The following is a 24,000-nucleotide window of genomic DNA, read 5'->3' as shown; positions in this document are numbered from 1 at the left end:
TACTTCATCTACCTGTGACCCCGTTCTAGTTCCCTTGTATCCAACTTGAGTTATATCATAGAGATATATGTATATTGTACATGTGCGATAACTATTTATAATTAGGGAGGCGACACACACACACACACACACACATTTGCGAGGCAAATGGGCAAGCCTCTTAATGTGTGCCCCTGTTCACCTAGCAGTAAATAGGTACGGGATGTAACTCGAGGGGTTGTGGCCTCGCTTTCCCGGTGTGTGGAGTGTGTTGTGGTCTCAGTCCTACCCCGAAGATCGGTCTATGAGCTCTGAGCTCGCTCCGTAATGGGGAAGACTGGCTGGGTGACCAGCAGGCGACCGAGGTGAAAAAATTACACATAATGAGCTCTCAGATCGCACCGTAATGGGCAACGTCTGGCTGTCTCGTCAGAGACTGCAGCAGATCAAACAGTGAACACACACACACACACACAGGTACGAGATGTAATGAGTAGGTACGGGATGTAAATCGAGGAGTTGTGACCTCGTTGTCCCGGTGTGTGGTGTGTGCCTGGTCTCAGACCTATCCCAAGATCGGAAATAATGAGCTCTGAGCTCGTTCCGTAGGGTAACGTCTAGCTGTCTCGTCAGAGACTGCAGCAGATCAAACAGTGAATTACACACACACACACACACACACACACACACACGGCCCGGTAGCTCAGTGGTTAGAGCGCTGGCTTCACAAGCCAGAGGACTGGGGTTCGATTGGCCGGGTGGAGATATTTGGGTGTCTCCTCACGTGTAGCCCTGTTCACCTAACAGTGAGTAGATACGGGATGTAAATCGAGGAGTTGTGACCTTGTTGTCCCGGTGTGTGGTGTGTGTCTGGTCTCAGGCCTATCCGAAGATCGGAAATAATGAGCTCTGAGCTCGTTCCGTAGGGTAACGTCTGGCTGTCTCGTCAGAGACTGCAGCAGATCAAACAGTGAATTACACACACACACACACACACGTGTGTGTGTTGCCTCACTAATTATAGATAGTTATCGCACATGTACAATATACATATATCTCTATGATATACTTACAACTCAAGTTGGATACAAGGGAGCTTGAACGGGGTCACAGGTGGATGAAATAAATATGTACTGTACTAGAGTACATTATTGGTAGTGTGTGTGTGTGTGTGTTTATTTACCTATAGTTGTGTTGTACAGCATGGCACATTAGCCTGTCTCCATATCTATAGCTATGCATATAGCTTGTCTGTAAAGATGTGTATGGTGGCTGCAGTAACCACCCTTTCACTTATTTCACTTAAGCTATTCCAGATGTCCACTGTTCTGTGTGTGTGTGTGTGTGTGTGTGTACTTTATTTATAATGTACTTTGGTAAATTACATGTCACCTACTTAGTTAAATATTTTCAAATTGGTTCAAATAAGAAATTACAGATTATATATATATATATATATATATATATATATATATATATATATATATATATATATATATATATATATATATATACATACAAACTCCATTAATTCGGCTCTTAATACTCTCAAAAGGCCAGAAATCCAGATTTTAAGGCCAAAAATAAAACCAATTAAAATCAGGAAAAAAATAATTAAAGTTTCACAGAATATGTTTTTTGCATTTGAATTCTTTATTTTCTTTCATTTATATGGAAATACAGAACAGTGTTTGATATGCATACTTTATGTACTGAAAAGAGATAAAACAGTATGCTGAAAATATGTAATATTCCTGTGTTTTGTAACTGTTGTGATTGGTGTTTTTTGTTGGCGTTGGGTACTGCACAGTAAGAAAGTAATATGCGTACGTACTGTACCTGTTTGGTGCTCTACACATTGATTACTTCTGCATATTAATGGTAAATACAAACACAACGTTTTTGTAAGTCATATTTTTTTATTTATTTGCCAATTTTGAGAGCAATGATTTTTTTCTTTTAAGTGTTATCCAGAAATCTGGAATTCTCATGAAAGGAAAAACACATATCTAAGCAAGTTTAATAATAAGTTCATTGGAAATTATAAACATAAACAATTACCAAAACAACAGGCCTAGATTTTAGAATGGAAGCTATGTTACAAATATAGCAGAGGCAGGCAAGCATAAGCAAACAAATATAACGCAGGTTTATACTGATTTGTACAGGTCTCAACCAAATCAAGTATACTACGATCCACATGTTAAACACCAGTACTTACCTGTCATGATCTTTAGGAAAGCGATAGAAGACCAAGTGTGGGTGGGTGCCCTTTGTCCTGCGACAAAATTAACACATGGATGCCCCACTCTAGTGTTCATTTTTGCGGATTTCTTGAGAACATGCGGCGTGTAACCTGTCACTGCTGTGGGCCCTCTTGTTTGAGTATTGACACATGTAAACATGCAGACGGATCAACGGTGCTGATCTTGATCTTAAGCTGCAACAGCAGCGCCATCGCGTGAGTGAACTGCAAACAAGAAGAGTTACCAGTTTGCCTAGGCTACACGGTAAATTGACACTTTCCAGTCTTGTTTATTTATATAGTCTTTGCCATGGCCCACGTTCCGCGTATCATAGACCAGTGTGATAGCCCCTTTATGTAGAACATCAAAATTAAGAGAGGTAGAAGGTTGTAAAGAGGTGTACGTTAGAAAAAATAGAAATGAGGAAGAGAGAAGATATAAGGAATTGTTGGAAGACGCGAGAAGGAAAAATGATGAAAGGTCTGAAGTGGAAAAAGAAAAGTTTTTTGGAGAGTTATAGGAGAGAGTCAGAAAGTGGTATGTGGAGAGAAGGAATGCGGAGGAACCCCTAGAGGGAGCAGTGGGTGGACCGTAATGTATACTAATATGGATGGGATACTGTCAAGTAGATTGGAATTGCAAGATCATATGATGGTGGAGAAGCCTGATATAGTGTGTTTGACTGAGACAAAATTACATGAAAAAACAAAGGTAAATTTGGATAATAAATATAATATATGGAGAAAGGATAGAGAGGGTAAAGGTGGAGGAGGAGTTATGATTATGACGAAGGAGATAAATGTGGATAAGGTTTGGTATGGGAAGAACAACACAGAAGCGATAAGCATAAGGTTAAAAGTGATGGAAAAGAATTAATAATCATGGTGACCTATGTACCTCCTAAAACAAATTCTTGGACATTAAGGGAATATGACAATATGATCAAGGATACTTTACAGAGTTTGGAAAGTGTATTAATTGGAAAAAGAAAGGTGATACTAGTAGGAGATTTTAATTGTAAGGAGGTGGATTGGGAAAATCTAGTAAGTGGTGTTGGAGAGGAAGCATGGGTAGAGAGATTCCTTAATCTAATGATGGAAAATATGATGGAACAGAGGGTGAAAGAAAATACTAGATATAGAGGAGATGATGACCCGGCTAGACTGGATTTGGTGTTAACACGAGAAGTGTACCTAGACAATACAAATGTCCATTGGGGAAGAGTGATCTGGTTATGGAAATGCAGCTGGCAATAACACAGCGAAGGAAAGATGAGACATACAGGAGTGGTAGATTGAATTATAGAAAGATGGACATAGAAAGTTTGAAAAATTATTTTAGAACATTAGATTGGGAGGAGATGTTACAAATCAGAGAAGTGCAAAAAAAATATGAGATTTTTATGAAATATTATAAAGAAGGAGTTATGAAATTTGTGCCAAAGTATAAACCGAGAGAGGAAGGAAGAAAGGATTGGTTTAATGCAACTTGTGTTAAGGCTAAAGAAAAGAGAGATGTGGCTTGGAAAAGATGGAAAAAGAGCAGGAATATACTAAATAAGGAGAATTATAGAGTGGCGAGAAATGAGTATGTGAGGGTAAGGAGGGGAGGAAGAAAGAAAATTTGAAAAAGATATAGTAGACAAGAGTAAGGAACATCCAAAATTGTTTTACAGGTTCGTAAATGGTAAACTTAAAAAGAGAGAGTCCATTGAAAGGTTAAAAGGAGAGCAAGGGATAGTAGATGACCCTAAGAATAATGCAGAATTGTTAAATAATAAATTTCAACAAGTATTTACTAAAGAAACAATGTTTGTAAAGCCTCAGAATGTAGAAGGAAATGTGCACATGGATGACATTAAGATACCTAAAAAAGAGTTATTTAAAATGTTGGAGGAACTTAAAGATGATAAAGCGATGGGATCAGATGAAGTTTCAGGCAAATTATTGAAGGAATGTAGAGAAGAATTGATAGATCCATTATATGATATTATAATGTGCTCATTAGAAACCGGGGAAGTACTGGTAGAGTGGAAAAGAGCTGAAGTGGTGCCCATTTATAAGGGAGGCAGTAAGGAAGAGCCTCTTAACTATAGACCTGTGTCTTTAACAAGTGTGGTCGGTAAGATTTGTGAGAGGGTGATAAAGAAATATTGGATATGGTTCCTGGAGGATCATAAGTTATTATCAGTTCATCAATTTGGCTTTAGGAAAGGGAGGTCATGTGTAACAAATCTACTGAGCTTTTATTCAAGAGTGGTTGACAAAATACAAGAGAGAGAGGGATGGATGGACTGTGTATATTTGGATTTAAAAAAAGCTTTTGACAAGGTACCACACATGAGACTGCTATGGAAATTAGAGATTTATGGAGGTCTGAAAGGAAAAGTGTTAAAGTGGATGGAAAACTACTTGAGATGGAGGGAGATGAGAATGGTAATAAGGGATGCAAAATCGGACTGGTTGGTGGTGGAGAGTGAAGTCCCACAAGGTTCAGTGCTGGCACCAATACTTTTCCTGGTCTATATTAATGATATGCCAGAGGGAGTAAACAGTTATATTAATTTGTTTGCGGATGATGTGAAGTTGTGTAAGTGTGTGAAGAGTGAAGAAGATTGTGAAATTTTACAGGCAGATCTGGATATGATTTGGAAGTGGAGCAAGAGGGGGGGAGATGGAATTTAATCTGAGCAAAAGTCATGTGATGGAGATGGGGAAGAGTGGAAGACGGCCAAGAGGGTCATATAAGATGGGTGAAGGAGTAGTGTTGAAAAAGGTGGAAAAGGAAAAGGATTTGGGAGTGATGATACAAGACCATGGGCAGTTTGAGGCTCATATTGACAAGAGGTTTGGAGAAACATATAATTTGATTAGAAATATTGGATTAGCCTTTCATTATATGGATAAAGATATGATGAAGAAATTAATTAGTATGGTAATTAGACCAAGATTGGAATATGCTAGGTTGGTTTGGTCCCCTTATAAAAAGAAGCATATAAGGAAGTTGGAGAAATTGAAGAGAATGGCAACAAAAATGATTCCGGAATTGGCAGAAATGACCTATGAGGAGAGATTAAAAGAAATGAATTTGCTTACCTTGGAACAAAGAAGAGAAAGAGGAGATTTAATACAGGTTTATAAACTGTTGAACGGTTTGAATGAAGTGGATAATGAGCAAATGATGTTGAGAGAGGAAAATTTAAATAGAACTACGAGATCGCATAGTAAAAAGATAGGCAACGAGACCTGGACAGGCTGATAGCATGGGCAGACAGGTGGCAGATGGAGTTTAATTCTAAAAAGTGTCAGGTTATGCATTTAGGTAAAGACAACACAAACTTTAGCTATGAGATGGAGGGATGTTGGCTAGAGGCAGTAGAGGAGGGAAAGGATTTAGGAGTAGTGATAGACAGGACTATGAAATTTTCAAAGCAATGTTTAGAAGCAAGAAATAGGGCAAATAGGATCCTGGGTTTTATAAATACAAATGTTAGTTATAAAAGTAAGGAAGTGGTGCATAGCTTATATAATTCCTATGTTAGGCCCCATTTAGAGTATTACATACAGGCCTGGTCACCCCATTATAGGCAGGATATCAACATGTTAGAAGCAGTTCAGAGAAGAGCAACTAGGATGATACCAGCATTAAAGTGCCTGGAGTATAGAGATAGATTAAAGGAATTAAACATGTTTTCATTTGAGAGGAGATGTATAAGAGGATATGATAGAGTTATTTAAAATGTTCTCAGATACAAACTACATAGATGCGAGATCTTTCTTTACCTTAGAGGAGGGAAGTAGGACTAGAAATCATGGCAGGAAGATTAGAAAGCAAGGCTGCAGGTTAGATATAAGAAAATATTTCTTTAGTCATAAGGTGGTAGACTTCTGGAATGCATTGCCAGAGAGGGTTGTAAATAGCACTAGTTTGACAATGTTTAAAAACAGATTAGATAAGCACTTAAATTTATTAGATTTATAATTATGTATAGCACTGCATGATAGTTTTTATAAGAAATTTACTATAGTTAAACAAGACATGATCACAGATTGTAGAGGAATTCGCTGCAGGATTTAGCCTTGTTAATGGGCCAAATATTTAGAATTAGTATATAATGTATTGTGTACTTGTAAGTGTATCTTTAAGTACTGATGACGAGGTTGCTGTGCGACTGATACAGGATAACCTAGATGGGCCCTGGTGGCCCATCTAAGTTATCCTATTTATGTTATGTTATTTTATGTTAAGAAATTAGAGTTTGGCAAGAGTGAAAGAAGAATCAGGGGTATGTACAAGATAGGAAATGAAGACACAAAAACCAGTAATGAAAAAAAAGATCTCAGGGTGACAATTACCAATGACCTATCGCCAAAGAGACATATAGACAAAATAATTGGAGAAGTATTGAACTTATTGAGGAACATAAGAGTGGCGTTCGTATATTTAGATGAGGAAATGATGAAGAAAATAATTACTCCAATGATAAGACCGAGGCTTGAATATGCAACAATACAGTGGGCTCCGAACTTGAAGAAACACATAAGAAAATTATAGAAAGTACAGAGGGCTGCGACAAAAATGGTGCCTGACTTGAGAGATTTGACTTATGAGGACAGACTGAACAGGATGCAACTTCCGACCTTGGAAAACAGAAGAGAGAGGGGAGACCTGATAGCGATATACAGAGTGATGAATGGCATGGAAAAAATGGACAGGGAAGATCTGTGTATGTGGAATGAAAGAGTGTCGAGAGGGCATGGAAAAAAACTAAAGATGGCCACTTATAGGAGAGATGTGAAAAAATATAGCTCACCTCATAGAAGTGTGGAAGCATGGAATAGTTTGGATGTGGAAGTGGTCAATGCAAGGAATGTTCATGGTCTTAAGAAAAAGTTGGACGGGACAGTACGAGCGTAGCTCCTTTCCCGTATGTTACAATTAGGTAAATACACACACACACACACACACACACACACACACACACACACACACACACACACACACACACACACACACACACACACACACAGTATAATTTTCATTATAATTGTTTTATTAAAAGAAAGTTCTAAGATTTGTCAGTAATCAGATAATTTTTACAAAAGATATGCAGAGAGAGAGAGAGAGAGAGAGAGAGAGAGAGAGAGAGAGAGAGAGATTGTACCACTAAAGGATCTCCTGTCCTTTCTGAATGTCAAGAGAACGTAGTGTTTGATTCTATCCTTGGTGTGTGTGTGTGTGTGTGTGTGTGTGTGTGTGTGTGTGTGTGTGTGTGTGTGTGTGTGTGTGTGAAACTGAAACCGAAACTGAAAAGAATTTATTTGCTCAAACTTTTTAACAAAAGTATGGAGCACAGCTTCTTTATCTCTTACAAAATAATAAATATTATTCAGTACCTGACTTGTATATATCTTTACTCTATCTAAAGATTTTGAATATTACGTTCAATAATGTTACCAATTTATACATAAGTGCTATGTTTTTGGTTTGCATTAACATAATAAACTTTTTCCTGCTTGGACGACACCTAAAATAGCTTGGCAAATATTTATCCCATGCTTGTGATATTTCCTCATTACAACATTCTAATAACACATGGTATTCATCACCAATTGCACCTGAGTTACATATATCACAGAATCTTTCATCTCAGTCAATATTTTGGTATCTTCCAACAGTCATTGGTAAGCTGTTGTTATTAGCTCTAAATTTTGTTAAGATAATTCTAGATTTAGTTTTTAGTTTAGTCAAATAATCCTTCATTATATATGTATTTTTATAAGTCACCTAAATACTTCATACAGATCTTGTCATCATATTAGCATTCCATGTAGTGATCCATTGGTCTTTCATGTTTTACTCAACAGCTTACGTTTATCCACACTGAGTTAGGGACTTCTTGGTACAACCAAAATACTGACATGCCACAGTTATTCAGTATACATTGCACTTCTCTCAACCAATCTGATGTGTAAAGTCCAACAAAATTTAAATAAAATAGGCTCTGATGCATTATATAAGCAAGTTTGCTCTGTTTACCTGTAATTAGTCTTGTCCAGTAACTAATCATTCAAGTCTTAATAACAATATCCACAGGGTATACACCTAATTCCCCATACACAATATCTTTTACAAGTATTCTTGTGTACACCAAGAATATATTTCAAATACTTCATGTATAATATCTCCACCTCTCTTATTGCACTATAACCCCAGACTTCACAGCCATACAACATTATAGGTAACACCATGGCATGGAACAACTCTAATTGAAGATCTATTGGCATGTCAAATTTTCTGCTCTTTCCTATTAAATAATACATAGCTCTTGATGCTGACTGCACACACTCCAACTGACTTTTTCTAAATCTTCCATTATAGTTAAATAAAACACCAAGATATTTATACTCTATTACTGTTTCTACAGTTTCCCATTAAATCTAAAATCATAACCCTCAACATGAGTTCTACCTCTCCCGTTGTTACTTACTTGTTACTTGGGGTGTTTGTTCAAGGCTCCGCTCCACTGCAAGGCAGCGCTCAGCAGAGCCTCCCTGAAAAGCAACTAGCATCTATAATTGTTTTTGATTTCCATGCCGTTAAAATCATAAACTTCCTTGAACAAATATGTCTACAATTTCTTTTTAAGTTAACGATTCTGGCACAACCTTTGATATCACTTGGCAGTTTATTGTAAATCCTTGATGCGCATCTTGCAAATGCTCGACATCCCATGTCAAGGTTATATCTTGGCTCATGTAGTCTGTATGGGTCTGCATCGTGTCTCAGCTCCATCGTAGTGTCATGGTGGAATGTTTCCAGTAAGTTTCTCAAGTACACATATTTTCCAGACCGTAATGCCTGATGAGTCATAACACTAATCTTGTACTCAACTCGTGCTTTAATTGGCAGCTAATGCAGATCTATCAATATAGGTGTTATCCTCTCACGAGGAGAGACGCCTGTAATCAGTCTGGCAGCTCTGTTCATGACAAGCTGTAAGTCTTTTAAGAGATACTTAGGCAGTCCATAAAACAGAGAATTGCAGTAATCCAGTTTGCTTATCACATGATTATGAACCAGCATCTTCGTAGTTTTCTCATCCAAGTATTTTCTGACAAAACCTATATTTTTCAGATGGTATCTTGCCGTCTTAACCACCTGCCGTATTTGATCTTTCATAGATAAATGACAGTCCAATAATACTCCCAGATCCTTCACTGTATCACAAACACCCAAACTGTTACCATCAATGTGTAATGTGGACATATCAATCCTCTTTAAGTCCTTATTCTTACCTAGTATCAAACATTCAGTCTTGTTTTGATTAAGTTTCAACTGCTTGGATTCCATCCATCTACCAACATCATCCATAATAAGTTTTATCTTTCCTTCAACATTATCTACATTGTTCAAGGTCATGTAAAACTGTGTGTCATCAGCAAACAGTTTGAAGTCAATGTCATGTTTTCTTAGTATGTGTGATAGCTCAATAGTATATATACAGAACAGAATAGGACCTAAAGCACTGCCTTGGGGTACTCCTCTTTCTAAAATCTTCTTGTCTGAGAAAGATTTACTAACTTGAACACAGTATTGCCTGTTTGTAAGATAACTTTCTATATACATTAGTGCATCTCCATCAATACCGACAGACCTGCAATTTAAAAGAAGCAATCTGTGAACAACTGTGTCAAATGCTGCACTTAAGTCCAGTAAAATTAGCAAACCACATTTTCCTTCATCCATCAGGATTATCAGATCATTGATAACTGAGCATAAAGCTGTCTCAGTCGAATAAAGTTTTCTATAAGCCGATTGATTATCCGGTAAAGCCTGCACTACTTTCAAATGGTCGAGTAATTGTTTTAATACAGCACTTTCAATAATCTTCGATAAAAAGGTCAAATTAGATACAGGTCTAAAGGAACTCATGCACTGCGTATCCATTTTACTCTTTAGAATGGGCTTTATCAGTGCCATTTTTTCAGAGACAGGAAAGGTATTGTTCATGAAGCTACTGTTTATAATCAGTTTAAAAATTTCCAGAATTTCACAGAACTTCTCACTCTGAATAATATCACTATAGTCTGACCGAGCTTAATTTACGGCAATGGGGGGGGGAGGGGAACTCTACAGTTCTGCCACGTTTCCAAAAAATGCGATGTGAAATGGAAGTTATTGGTGTACAAGGCATCGCAAATACCATCAATTCAGATGTATAAAATTTCGACTTGTGTATATAGATGTCTGAATCAACAGTAACCATCATATGCATAAAAAACTATATAGTACCATACAAACATGGTATACATATTCAACAGTGTTGCTGATATCAACTGTAGTAACTTATAATGGTACTTAGCGTATGTTTAGGGTATGTAATAATATCAGCGTTACAGATACAAGATAATGAGCATGGAAAAAAGAAATAATCTATTATCCAAAGTAAAAAAAAAAAAAAAAAATAGTAGAAGTCTTGTGAGTGGCGGCAATACTGATGAACCCAGCCTGGCCAGGCCGAATAGCCTCACCTTGTAGTACCAGATGTTGCTATAATTATAAGATAAAATGCTCACATTTACTGGTTATTACAGTAATTTCAAGGGTGAGGCATAATCGCATTCATAATTCGTAAGCCAAGCTAATGTGTAGTTTCTATTTTTACAAAATAGTAGGTATATGCCAACACCTAAGTGGAAAAAAAAAGAAGCATTTTTCACTTGTGAGCGGCAACTCTTCCACACCCACCTGGTGGCCTTGACACATTGTGGTGGCGACGTGACTGACCTCGTGCCACTCACTTATATATATATATATATATATATATATATATATATATATATATATATATATATATATATATATATATATATATATATATATATATATATATATATATATATATATATATATATATATATATATATATATATATATATATATATATATATATATATATATATATATATATATATATATATATATAATTATAACTCTCTCTGCTTACCTTTGTTTCTTTAGTAAGAGAGAGAGAGAGAGAGAGAGAGAGAGAGAGAGAGAGAGAGAGATTAACAGAACAGTAGTGAAAACGTGGCACACTGTACAGAGACGCTCGCCCCCCCATGGCCATAAATTAAGGCTGGTCAGACTATAATAGGTAATCGGTCATTATCGCAGTAGGTTATATTAACTTTATACTCACGGGTATTTGAAACTCTCATTTCTAAAGCTCTCCACAATCGACTTTATCTTTTGATCAAAGAAGTCAAGGAACATAATTGCCAGCACAGTGTCATTAAACCCCTCAGGCAACTTATTTATTCTCGTGTTACCTGTCAAATTATCCACTATCTTATATAATCTACTAATGTTAGACCGTGACTCTAATGACTTCTGTCTATAGTACTGACACTTTCTCCTCTGTACAAGTTTGTTTAGCCTGTTTCTCATGTACATATATTCCCTCCTTGCCTCTTCTGTTCGTAGTCTACGCCACCTTTTTCTTTCTTACTTTTTTCTTTCTTAGCTATGGAAATTTCAGTATTAAACCAAGGTGCATGGTCCCTTATCTTAATATCCTTTTCATGAAGTGGACACATTTCATTGTATTCTTTTTTCATGTTACCATTATATAATTCAGACAAACAAGATTCACATTTCTCAACTGCTACTCTTCCATGAGTACACACATCATCCTTTCTTAACTGAATGGCCTGTGACACTTCAGCTATCATCCGCTCAGGGTCAAAATAATTTTTCCTACGAAACACTAATCGCTTAGTGTACGTAGATTCTTTTTTACAAGATATTTGAAAAGTAACCATCCTGTGCACCGGTGAAATCTTGCAGATTTCATCAACATTTACTTATCGAACAAGATTATGATCTGAGTCACAGAAGACCAAGTCAATTACATGTCCACCAGCAGATGTTGCCTTTTCTACTTTATTGTCTAAATTAAAGGATTTCATCATATCTTGAAACCCCCTCACTATATAGTTTTCTTGTTCATCCATTCTTATATTAAAATCTCCACAAATAAATAAAAAAAAAATATTAACGCTCACCATATCCAGCAGTTCTAAGTATTTCCTGAAATCGTCAATAAACGACCGGGCACTTAGGCTTGGAGGTCTATAGACCACTATAAACATAGATCTTCTACCACCAAGCTCACAGCTAACTTGCATAATGTTCAAAGCTCTCCCATTTTTCTGACTTATCCACCCTAATTTTATTGCATGTTCTAGAAAGTAAAAGACCAACACCACCACCTCTTCCTTCTTTCCTTGGTATGTGCACAAATGTATGAGTGTCACAGGTCATTTCTTTTATTTTCGCAGTGTCATATTCACTTAACCATGTTTCAGTCAAAGCAAGAATATCCAGACTTTCATCATTAATTAAAGTTCTGATTTCTATTGTCTTGTTTCCAACTGACTGAACATTTAATAAACCACATTTCAACATAGAGCTCACAGCATTAGTAGCCATGATCTGTAATATTTCTGATCCTGTCAATCTCACTTTCCAACACAATACAGCAACTATTATTCGCCGAGTGGTCAGTATTCTGTTTCTTAAACCTCACACAGTTTATGCATTTCTTCTCTGTAGATGTGCAATCCTTGGACTTGTGGTTGCCTGCACATTTAAAGCAAACGGGATGCTCACCATTTTTCTTGGCATTGCAGTTCGTCTCTGTATGACCATACCTTTGACAATGGTAACAGATAAGTGCATGATACCTGTCGCGAACCTGGTAAACTCCCTACTCAAGCTTAATCCTGTCCTGATGCTGATGCAACAACTGTCTTATCATTGGATCACATTTCATGATGTAATGAACTGTGCCCCCTGCTGCTGGTTTGCAAAAAATATTCTCAATCTTTGACTTGATATCAGGAACTGCTTGAAGGTAGTCATTTCTCGCAATGATTGTATCAATGATACCCTCCTTAGTCTCTTCCTTATGGACATTACATAGCATTATCTTGGGTTTAATTTTCTGAACTGATTTAGTTGTCAACTTTTCAACATTCTCCAGTTTCTGGGCTGCCTCATTTCTCAGACTCTCATTGGCAAAATTCATCACTATTTTTTGCCATCATTAGCAAACTTTGTATCATTAATTTGCATTCCATCCAAAGCATGAGAAACTTCATTCTTCAGATTTGCTTCAGAATCCTGAGTTACCCTTCAACAAGCAGGTTCTTTTTCATCCTCCTCTTCCTCTTCACGTCCTGCCAAGGTGTGGAATGTTCCGAGTCAGCAGAATTCAGCTACTCAGTAACTCCCGCCAAGCCTTCTGTTGCCTCATCGACCTTGATACTTATCTCTTCCATTCTTGCCATCTTATTATCAACTATTTCCATCATCTTGTCAGCTTTAGCAGTAATGCTCTTCAATTCAGACTTAAATTCCTCAACATCATTGATAAATTTCTTCAGAGACGACACCTCAATGAAGCAAACATCGCACAGATACCTCACGTTGCAGATATTTTCAGATTTAATCCCTGTCAAATTCACACATTTCGTATGAGCCCACCGGTTACACAGACAACATTTAATGAACTTTGCTAGGTCTCTAGAATCAGAGCTACACTTATAACAGGACGAAGGTAATAATGCTGAAATGGCATATTTCTCCGCCATCTTGGAGTCTTCCACTCCTTTCACTTATTTTCTATCTAGCGACAACATTTTCCACAAATGTTCCTGTTTTTTTCATCACAGGACATTCATACATCACTGTGGTCACTGAGAAGTCAGTGAGAGCCTTTTTTCATGCAATAATATGCGTGAAAAAGCGGAGCACCACTACAGAACTAGCAAGTATATGCGCGCGCATATACTTACGTTGTACTACTATTCACTTCCAGCTTCCATTCCCTACAGTAATTTTCTAATGTCTTTAAAACATTCTTAATCTCTTGCTCACTCTCTGCTAATATAACAGTATCATCTGCATACATCAACACAAACACTTTTAGATACACATCAAGCCAGTCATCATCAAATTTCAGGCATGCACAATTATTATTCAATAAATACTCTTCAAGATCATTAACATATAGAGCAAACAATAAAACAGAAAGATTTTCTCCTTGTCTCACTCTTTTACGGCTGACAAAGAAGTCTGACTTTTCTTGTTGGTAAGAAACACAAGACTTGATATCATCATACATATTCTTAATTAGATTAAACACTTTTCCATTAATGCCAGATTTACTAAGCTTATACCATAGTCCCTCTCTCCAGACTGTATCAAATGCTTTTTTTATAGTCAATAAATAAACAAAAAAATTCTTTTTCTCCAAGACAACAAATCAATCAAAGACTTCAACACAAATATATGATCTAAAGTAGAGTAGTCTTTTCTAAATCCAGCCTGATTTTCATGTATTACGTTTACTTCATCACAGTGTGTGTGTGTGTGTGTGTGTTGGGTGGCAGGCTATGATGTGTGTGATAAGTTTGGGGTGCGGCTTGGCGGTGTTGTTGTTGTTGTTGTTGTTGTTGTTGTTGTTGTTGTTGTTGTTACTATTCTTCATCGTTAAAGGGCTACTTTGGAAATTCGAACCTACCAGGTTTCACGGGCATAGTGTCCGTGGTGAAACACCTTCACAAATTCTTCCACTTATTAGTTTTTCTCTCTATTCGAGAATTCCACGTGAATACACTCAACTATTATATATTTAAGTGTATTCCTTGTATGTATGATAATATTAACAAAGAGAATCATATGTATGTTGTAAAAAATTAGCATGGAAAACTTCCACAGGACATCTCTTTTATGGATGGCTAATAAATTTTAGAACTGTGCATATTTCGTCATAATATATATCCTGTCACTAATGAAAACGCTAAAGGAACTTGACGAGATGAGGTACGCCTATAAAAAGAAAGCAAGACTTCAGAAATATAAAAATATAAATTCACAAATGGCATTTAGAAATAAACATTACAAAAGTGCATCGCCACCGGAGTGGAAGTTGCCAGTTATCACCACATGGAATAATACAGAACCAAAACAAACCAGCATGTTCTTTCGTTTTCCTGCGATGTTTCTGCTCCAATCATCAACTACACCATGGCCTATGCAGCGTTTACATTGCCAGAGTTTGTTTTGGTTCTGTATTATTCCATGTGGCGACAACTGGCAACTTTTGCTCCCGCACGGGGATGCACTTTTATAAAGTTTATTTCTAAATGCCATTTGTGAATTTATATTTTCATATTTCTGAAGTCTTGCTTTCTTTCTATAGGCGTACCTCATCTCGTCAAGTTCTTTTAGCGTTTTCATTAGTGACAGGATATATATCATGACGAAATGTGCACATTACTAAAATTTATTAGCCATCCATAAAAGCGATGTCCTGTGGAAGTTTTCCATGCTATTTTTTTTATAACATACATATGATTCTATTTGTTTATATTATCATACATACAAGGAATACACTTAAACACATAGTAGTTGAGTATATTTGTATTCACGTGGAATTCTCGAGTAGAGAGAAAAACTAATGTGTAGAAGAATTTGTGAAGGTGTTTCACCACGACGCTATGCCCGGGAGAGGCTTCACAAGTTCACAAGCTCCCCATTGTTAATTTCACTCGAAACGTCATATTTGTTTATCTACATATCAATCTATTTATCGATCTGTCTGTCCATCTATTCTCTCTCTCTCTCTCTCTCTCTCTCTCTCTCTCTCTCTCTCTCTCTCTCTCTCTCTCTCTCTGATCACTGTCGCTGCTGTTAGTGAGGGGACTGATTGGCGACATATTGTACCAGAAAGGTTTATTAAATACAACAGACTACAACTTCTTCTATGACTATTATTAAACACCTCAGGGTCGCTCATCCACTACATTTAAAAAACAACTACTTGAAGATACACAGATTTGTAGGGTTTTCTCTTATGGCTTTAGACACAGAATACAAGATATTTTCATTACTGATAGGGCAACCACACTTGAGAACTCGACTAATCATCTCAGTCTCCTTGGAAAATAATCACAGTGAGACCAGAGCGCTTCTGAAACCCTGATAGAATCTGTGGCCTCTCGTCAACCTTAAGACAATGCTGTCCTGCACCTTGACAATAGCCAGACGCCACTGAGAGCCACGGGAATGAACAGCAAAAACCTAAGACGTTTTATTACTTTTTGTTATTATTATTGTTATTATTATTATTATTATTATTATTATTATTATTATTATTATTATTATTATTATTATTACTTAAGTTTACAAAACATGGCCATAACAATTTTGCTCTTCAGTCTAGTCCATTGACCTCGCGGCTCCTTATGGACACTGTGCTTTACTTGTTTGTGAAAGCAGTCGTGTCAAGCGGTATTAAAATGGTTAATACTAAGAACAGTGACATCAGTAATGATGATATATTGGTAACAAAGATGAAAACAACAATGGCAAACATTTTACAATAACTTGAATACTACCTTAGTACTAACATACATATCTATAACAACAACAACAATAATAATAATTACAATAATAACAATATTGATGATATAATAATAATAATGATAATAGTAATAATGATAACCCAAACAATGACAGTAATAATGACAACATGGTTACTACTACAATAATATCATACATGAATGTGTTACATATAATAGTTATATAGTTAGCAAACAATACAGAATGTTGATTATGTACTTTTCAGCTTAACTTTAACTTGTAATTTGAATGAATGAAAACCTATGACTTTGGTATCTAATGGAGTTTCACTCCACAGCTTGGAGCCTCGAAAAATTACACTTTGTTGTGCATGAGAAGTTTTCCATAACGGTATTTTGAGCTTGTTTGTGTGTCTTGTTTGAACGTTGGTGTGTTCAGCGTACTCAAAGTCACAATACACATAAAAAATGTTTAAACATTTGTAGGCAAATGTAAATGTCTGATATGAGTTTATATCTTTTACTTTTAAACACTGAAATTCTCGAAAAATGGGAGCTGTATGTTCGAACCGATTACGTCCTGATATTACTCTTAATAATTTCTTTTGCGAGATGAATAGTTCGTCAATATAAGTCTTAAAAGTACCCCCACAAATAGAAGAACAGTAAAGTAAATGTGGGTATACTAAGGAATCGTATATTAATTTCAAGCACTCTTTACTACATGAATTGCGTATTTGATATACTGCACTTGTCATTTTAGATAATTTGTTGTTCACTTCTTCAATATGAGGTTTCCATAGCAATTTATTATTAAATGTAATTCCTAAAAACTTTGCCTCTTTAACTTGTTTGATTGAAGCCTGATTAAGTTTAATATCAATGGCATGTGGATTTATAGTGTGTAAATAAGTCAACATGTAATGTGTTTTGTTTATATTTAATGTCAATTTATTACTTTTTAACCATGTAGATACATGAATTAATTCTTTGTTCATAGTATTTTGTAGTGTAATGAGATCGCTCCCTTTAAGGAAAATGTTCGTGTCATCTGCAAATAAAATGAAATCCAGGTTACTTGTACATAGAGTTACATCATTGATTTAAATTAAGAATAATAGTAGTCCAAGGACTGATCCCTGTGGAACTCCACATTTAATAATCTTTCTGTGTGATGTAGTGTTATTGTAAACTGTATACTGATACCTTGAATTTAAATAGCTGCTGAACCATTTATGTGCCGGTTCTCTAATGCCATACACTTTCAATTTATGAAATAATTTAGAGTGGTTAATCGTGTCAAATGCTTTTAAAAGATCACAAAAAATTGTCAACTAAAACATTCTATTATCGAGAGCATCATACATGTGCTGAGAAAGATGATGAATTGCTAGTTCTATAGAGAACCTTGGTCTAAATCCGAATTGTTTGTCAGATAGTAAGGAGTTATGTGACAGATAGTTCATTATTCTACATGCTACTATTCAAAAATTTTACTAATACAGGGGAGAACGGAAACTGGTCGGTAATTCGAAAGCAGGGACTGATTACCTTTTTTATATATTGGAACTACTATGAAAAAGATGATCAAACGTTTTATTACTTGTGGATATATTTCAGTCGCCCGGTGGGACTAAAGGAAGCTCAGTCGTGGCACTGTTCTCAGTTGGGTAATGCTTAAACGTCACTTTTATAGTGTGTGTGTGTGTGTGTGTGTGTGTATTTACCTAATTGTAACATACGGGAAAAGAGCTATGCTCGTGTTGTCCCGTCTCCATATCTATTAATGTCCAGCTTTTTCTTAAAATCATGAATATTCCTTGCGTTGACCACTTCCACGTCTAAACTATTCCATGCTTCCACCCTTCTATGAGGAAGCTATATTTTTCACATCTCTCCTATAAGTGGCCATTTTAGTTTTTCCCATGCCCTCTCGACATTCTTCCATTCCACATACACAGATCTTCCCTATCCATTTTTCCATGCCAATCATCACTCTGTATATTGCTATCAGGTCTCCCCTTTCTCTTCTGTTTTCCAGGGTTGGAAGTTGCATTCTTTTCAGTCTGTCTTCATAAGTCAAATCTCTTAAGTCAGGCACCATTTTCGTTGCAGCCCTCTGTACTTTCTCTAGTTTCCTTATGTGTTTCTTTAAGTTCGGAGCCCACTGTATTGTTGCATATTCAAGCCTCGGTCTTATCATTGCAGTAATTATTTTCTTCATCATTTCTTCATCTAAATATCTGAACGCCACTCTTATGTTCCTCAATAAGTTCAATACTTCTCCAATTATTTTGTTTATATGTCTCTCTGGCGATAGGTCATTGGTAATTGTCACCCCAAGGTCTTTTCTTCATGACTGGTTTTATGTCTTCATTTCCTATCTTGTACATACTCCTGATTCTTCTTTCACTCTTGCCAAACTCTATTTTCTTGCATTTTGTCGTGTTGAACTCCATTTGCCATGTACAGCTCCATTTCCATATTCTGTCCAAGTCTTCCTGGAGTAGTTCGCAATCTTTGTCACATCTCACTTTTCTTAACAATTTTGCATCGTCTGCAAATAGGCTCACATAACTGGACACCCCATCCACCATGTCATTTATGTAGACTGCGAACATTACTGGTGCCAACACTGATCCCTGTGGAACTCCACTCTCCACCAATCCCCATTCTGATGGTCTGTCCTTAATTATTGTTCTCATTTCTCTTCCTACCAAAAGTCTTCCATCCATTTTAGTAAACTGCCATGCACTCCTCCTACCATTTCAAGTTTCCAGATCAGTCTCTGGTGTGGTACCTTATCAAAGGCCTTTTTTAAATCCAGATATATTCCATCAGCCCAACCATCTCTTTCCTGTATTACATCTATCACCCTCGAATAGTAACATATCAGGTTTGTCGTGCATGAACGCCCTTTCTAAAACCAAATTGACACTCACAAAGTATGTCATTTTCTCCAAGAAGTCTGTCCATCTATTCTTCACCACCCTCTCACACATCTTAGCTACCACACTTGTAAGTGACACTGGTCTATAGTTCAATGGGTCTCTCTTGTTACCTGATTTATAGATTGGGACAATGTTAGCTCTTTTCAGTCTTGGGGCACTACACCTTCCCTTAATGAGGCATCAATTACTTCACAAACTTTTTCTGCCAATTGCTCCTGCATTCTCTTAAAATCCATCCTGATACCCCATCAGGTCCCACAGCTTTTCTCACTTCTAAACTCCCCATCATGTTCTTGATCTCCTCCACAGTTACTTGAAACTCCTTCATAATCCCTTTCTGTTCCATTACCAGTGGTTTGTCAAAAGCAGTCTCCTTTGTGAATACCTTCCGAAAGCATCCATTCATAGCCTCTGCCATTTCCTGGGATCTTCACTGCATACTCCATTTACTTCTAAACTTTCAATACTTTCTCTATTTTTGATGTTGTTGTTCACATGTCTGTAAAAAGCCTTGGTTGGTCTTTACATTTATCAATTATATCCTTTTCTTGTTTCTTTCTTTCTTCTCTTCTAATCAACACATATTCATTTCTTGCTCTTTTGTAACTTTCCACTGCTTAATCCGTCTTTTCCTTCTCCACCTCTTCCATGCATCCTCTTTTCTTGTTCTAGCCTTTTCACATCTATCGTTAAACCAGTCCTGCTTTCCAACTTCTCTATGTTGTCTTATTGGTACAAATTTTTCTCACCTTCTTTGTATATTTTTATAAATTCCTTCCACTTTTCATTTGCTCCTTAGCACTCTTGAATTTCATCAATTTGTCTCTTGAAAGAATTTCTTTAGGTTTCCAAAATCTGTCTTGGCATAATTCCATCTTCCCACTTTATATTCTTCATTTCTTCTAGATTTCTCTTCATCTATCACCTTGAACTCCAAAACTGCATGATCACTCTTTGCTAAAGGGCACTCCACCCTCATCTCCTCAATGACCATTGGCTCTGTACTAAAGACCAAGTCCAGTCTTGACGATGCTCCCTCTCCTCCAAACCTAGTATCTTCTTTGACCCACTGAGTTAACACATTTTCCATTGCCAGTGTCAATAGTGTATTTCCCCATGTTGTCTCTGATCCTTCCATTGACCAGTCCTCCCAACACACCTCTTTACAATTAAAATCTCCCATCATTATAGTTCGTTCACAGCCACCCAACATTTCTTCCAGACATGTTCCTGTATCACTTATCATTTCTTCATATTCCTGTACTGACCATGCATTTGTCTTAGGTGGTACGTACACCACTATGTAGTGCCTCTTTTTCCTTCATTAGTTTCTGCTCTGATCTTTAGCACTTCTGCCTTTCCCATACCTTCTTTCACTTGATCCACCTTTATATCTTTTTTAACCAGCAACATCACTCCTCCTCCCATCTTACCTACTCTATTTCTTTTCCAAACATTATATTTCCCTTCTCCAACCATCATCAGGTCTTCTCCCTCTCTCAGTTTTGTTTCAGTAAGACCCACAATATCTGGGTTCTTGTCCCTCAAGTAATCGTTGAGTTCTAAAATCCCCGATATCACTCCATTTATGTGTGTGTGTGTGTGTGTGTGTGTGTGCGTGTGTTTTACTGTTTGATCTGCTGCAGTCTCTGACGAGACAGCCAGACGTTACCCTACGGAACGAGCTCAGAGCTCATTATTTCCGATCTTCGGATAGTCCTGAGACCAGGCACACACCACACACCGGGACAACAAGGTCACAACTCCTCGATTTACATCCCGTACCTAGGTTAACAGGGGCTACACGTGAAAGGAAACACACCCAAATATCTCCACCTGGCCGGGGAATCGAACCACGGTTTTCTGGCTTGTGAAGCCAGCGCTCTAACCACTGAGCTACCGTGTGTGTGTGTGTGTGTGTGTGTGTGTGTGTGTGTGTGTGTGTGTGTAAAGTAATAATTAGGGTTTTTTTAGCCATTGGGACATGTAGTTGTGCAGCGATAGTGACATAGGGTCTTCCTATGTCCTATTTTTGGCGTGTCTCATTAATTTCTTATTTATCTTCTTAGTGCCATGGAGGTTTTTGTGCCACTGAATAAGTGAATCCTTTCGGGCTACGTCTTTTCTCATAATACTGACTGTTCGAGGAAGGAAAGTCTCGCCAGAGGTCCAGCTGGGTTTTCTGTATTGGCCTTTTTGGTTCTTAGGGATCATCATCTCCATTCTAAAGAAGAAATAAATTCAGGAAATGAAGCGCTGCTGAGTGTGAGTAGTGGGACAACTCTGACGCAGAGACGCAACCACTGAGACAAAATACACGTGCCTAGCGCCGGGTATAATAAACTCACTAATATACATACGTAGGTGTATGCGTTCATATCCTTACAAAATACAAAAATTAAGATTTTAGTGTTTTGCTCTTTCACCGTTTTATACTGGGAGGTTGTCTCAGCCAAAGCTTAAATAACTCTTAGAATAAATACAAGTCCTAACAGAAGTCTGAGACAGACTCTAAGAATCTTAATTCTTGTATGTTTGTGAATGTCTTCCTTCATCTGTCCTTCAGATTAGAGGTGTAGATGAGCAGGGACACACACACACACACACACACACACACACACACACACACACACACACACACACACACACACACACACACACACCGCGTAGTGTATTGGTTAGCACGCTCGACTCACAATCGAGAGGGCCAGGTTCGAGTCCCGGCGCGGCGAGGCAAATCAGCAAGCCTCTTAATGTGTGGCCCCTGTTCACCTAGCAGGAAATAGGTACGGGATGTAACTCGAGGGGTTGTGGCCTCGCTTTCCCGGTGTGTGTTGTGTGTTGTGGTCTCAGTCCTACCCGAAGATCAGTCTATGAGCTCTGATCTCGTTCCGTAATGGGGAAGACTGGCTGGGTGACCAGGAGATGACCGTGGTGAATTACACACACACACACACACACACACACACACACACACACACACACACACACACACACACTGTGTGTGTGTGGCTTCACAAGCCAGATGACCGGGGTTCGATTCCTCGGACGGGTGGAGATATTTGGGTGTGTCTCCTTTCACGTGTAGCCCCTGTTCACCTAGCAGTGAGTAGGTACGGGATGTAAATCGAGGAGTTGTGACCTTGTTGTTCCGGTGTGTGGTGTGTGCCTGGTCTCAGACCTATCCCAAGATCGGAAATAATGAGCTCTGAGCTCGTTCCGTAGGGTAACGTCTGGCCGTCTCGTCAGAGACTGCAGCAGATCAAACAGTGAAACACACACACACACACACACACACACACACACACACACACACACCGGTAGCTCAGTGGTTAGAGCACTGGCTTCACAAGCCAGATGACCGGGGTTCGATTCCCCGGCCGGGTGGAGATATTTGGGTGTGTCTCCTTTCACGTGTAGCCCCTGTTCACCTAGCAGTGAGTAGGTACGGGATGTAAATCGAGGAGTTGTGACCTTGTTGTCCCGGTGTGTGGTGTGTGCCTGGTCTCAGACCTATCCCAAGATCGGAAATAATGAGCTCTGAGCTCGTTCCGTAGGGTAACGTCTGGCTGTCTCGTCAGAGACTGCAGCAGATCAAACTGAATTACACACATACACATTTATCGTTTTATGGGTTTGCGTAAGGGTGGTGGCGGTGCTGGCTTCCCTTTGCCGAGTATAGGTTTGTTGGCACTGGATGGTGGTGGTGGAGGCCATACGCTGATGTCCTCCAGTTCGTCATACAGTTCTTCACCCCCTCTGTCGAGTATAGGTTTGTTGGCACTGGGTGGCGCTGGTGGAGGCCGTACGCTGATGTCCTCCAGTTCGTCATACAGGTCTTCACCCCCTCTGTCGAGTATAGGTTTGTTGGCACTGGGTGGCGCTGGTAGAGGCCGTACGCTGATGTCCTCCAGTTCGTCATACAGTTCTTCACCCCCTCTGTCGAGTATAGGTTTGTTGGCATTTGGTGGCGCTGGTGGAGGCCGTACGCTGATGTCCTCCAGTTCGTCATACAGTTCTTCGCCCTCATCTGGTGACGGGAGTGGTACTGGCTGTTGAGGTCTGTTGACGGTGGGTGGCGGTGGGGGAGGAAACTGTAGGCTCATGTCCCCTGGGTCGTCGTAGACTTCTTCAAGTGGTGGCGGCGGTGGCGGCAGTGCATCGCGGGAACCTTGTTTACTGTGCTTCTTTACTGGCGGGAGAAAGATTGATTTACCGCGAAATCTGTCTTTGATGCTGAGAGACAGCGAGGGCTTAGTTAATTGGGATTCTTTTGGTAAGGCACATGAAGGCCTTGGCGCTACTCCTGGCTGGGGAGCCGTTTCGGCAGGAGCGGATGGCAAATCTGACAGTACTTCGTCATAATACTCATCCGGACTCGTTTCATGG

At 38.2% G+C, this 24,000-nt stretch overlaps 1 protein-coding gene across 3 annotated transcripts in view; it reads right to left on the bottom strand.

Moving 5' to 3' along the window:
• LOC123512208 overlaps positions 1–24,000 on the bottom strand; it is a 34,207-nt gene that overhangs the window by 7,995 nt on the left and 2,212 nt on the right. For 2 of the 3 annotated variants that reach the window (XM_045268452.1, XM_045268454.1), the window contains one exon: positions 23,109–24,000. This exon is cut by the window's right edge and continues 1,019 nt beyond it. In XM_045268452.1, the coding sequence (XP_045124387.1) occupies positions 23,232–24,000 (769 nt within the window). In that variant the 3' untranslated portion in view covers positions 23,109–23,231. Of the gene's footprint in view, positions 1–23,108 lie in introns of those variants that run through there. The other variant, XM_045268453.1, reaches the window with a different exon arrangement.

This window comes from Portunus trituberculatus, chromosome 33 (assembly GCF_017591435.1).
Source record: "Portunus trituberculatus isolate SZX2019 chromosome 33, ASM1759143v1, whole genome shotgun sequence".
Classification (NCBI taxonomy): Eukaryota; Metazoa; Arthropoda; class Malacostraca; order Decapoda; family Portunidae; genus Portunus; species Portunus trituberculatus.
Note: the sequence above shows the minus strand (reverse complement) of the source record. Positions and strands in the feature narration are given on the sequence as shown.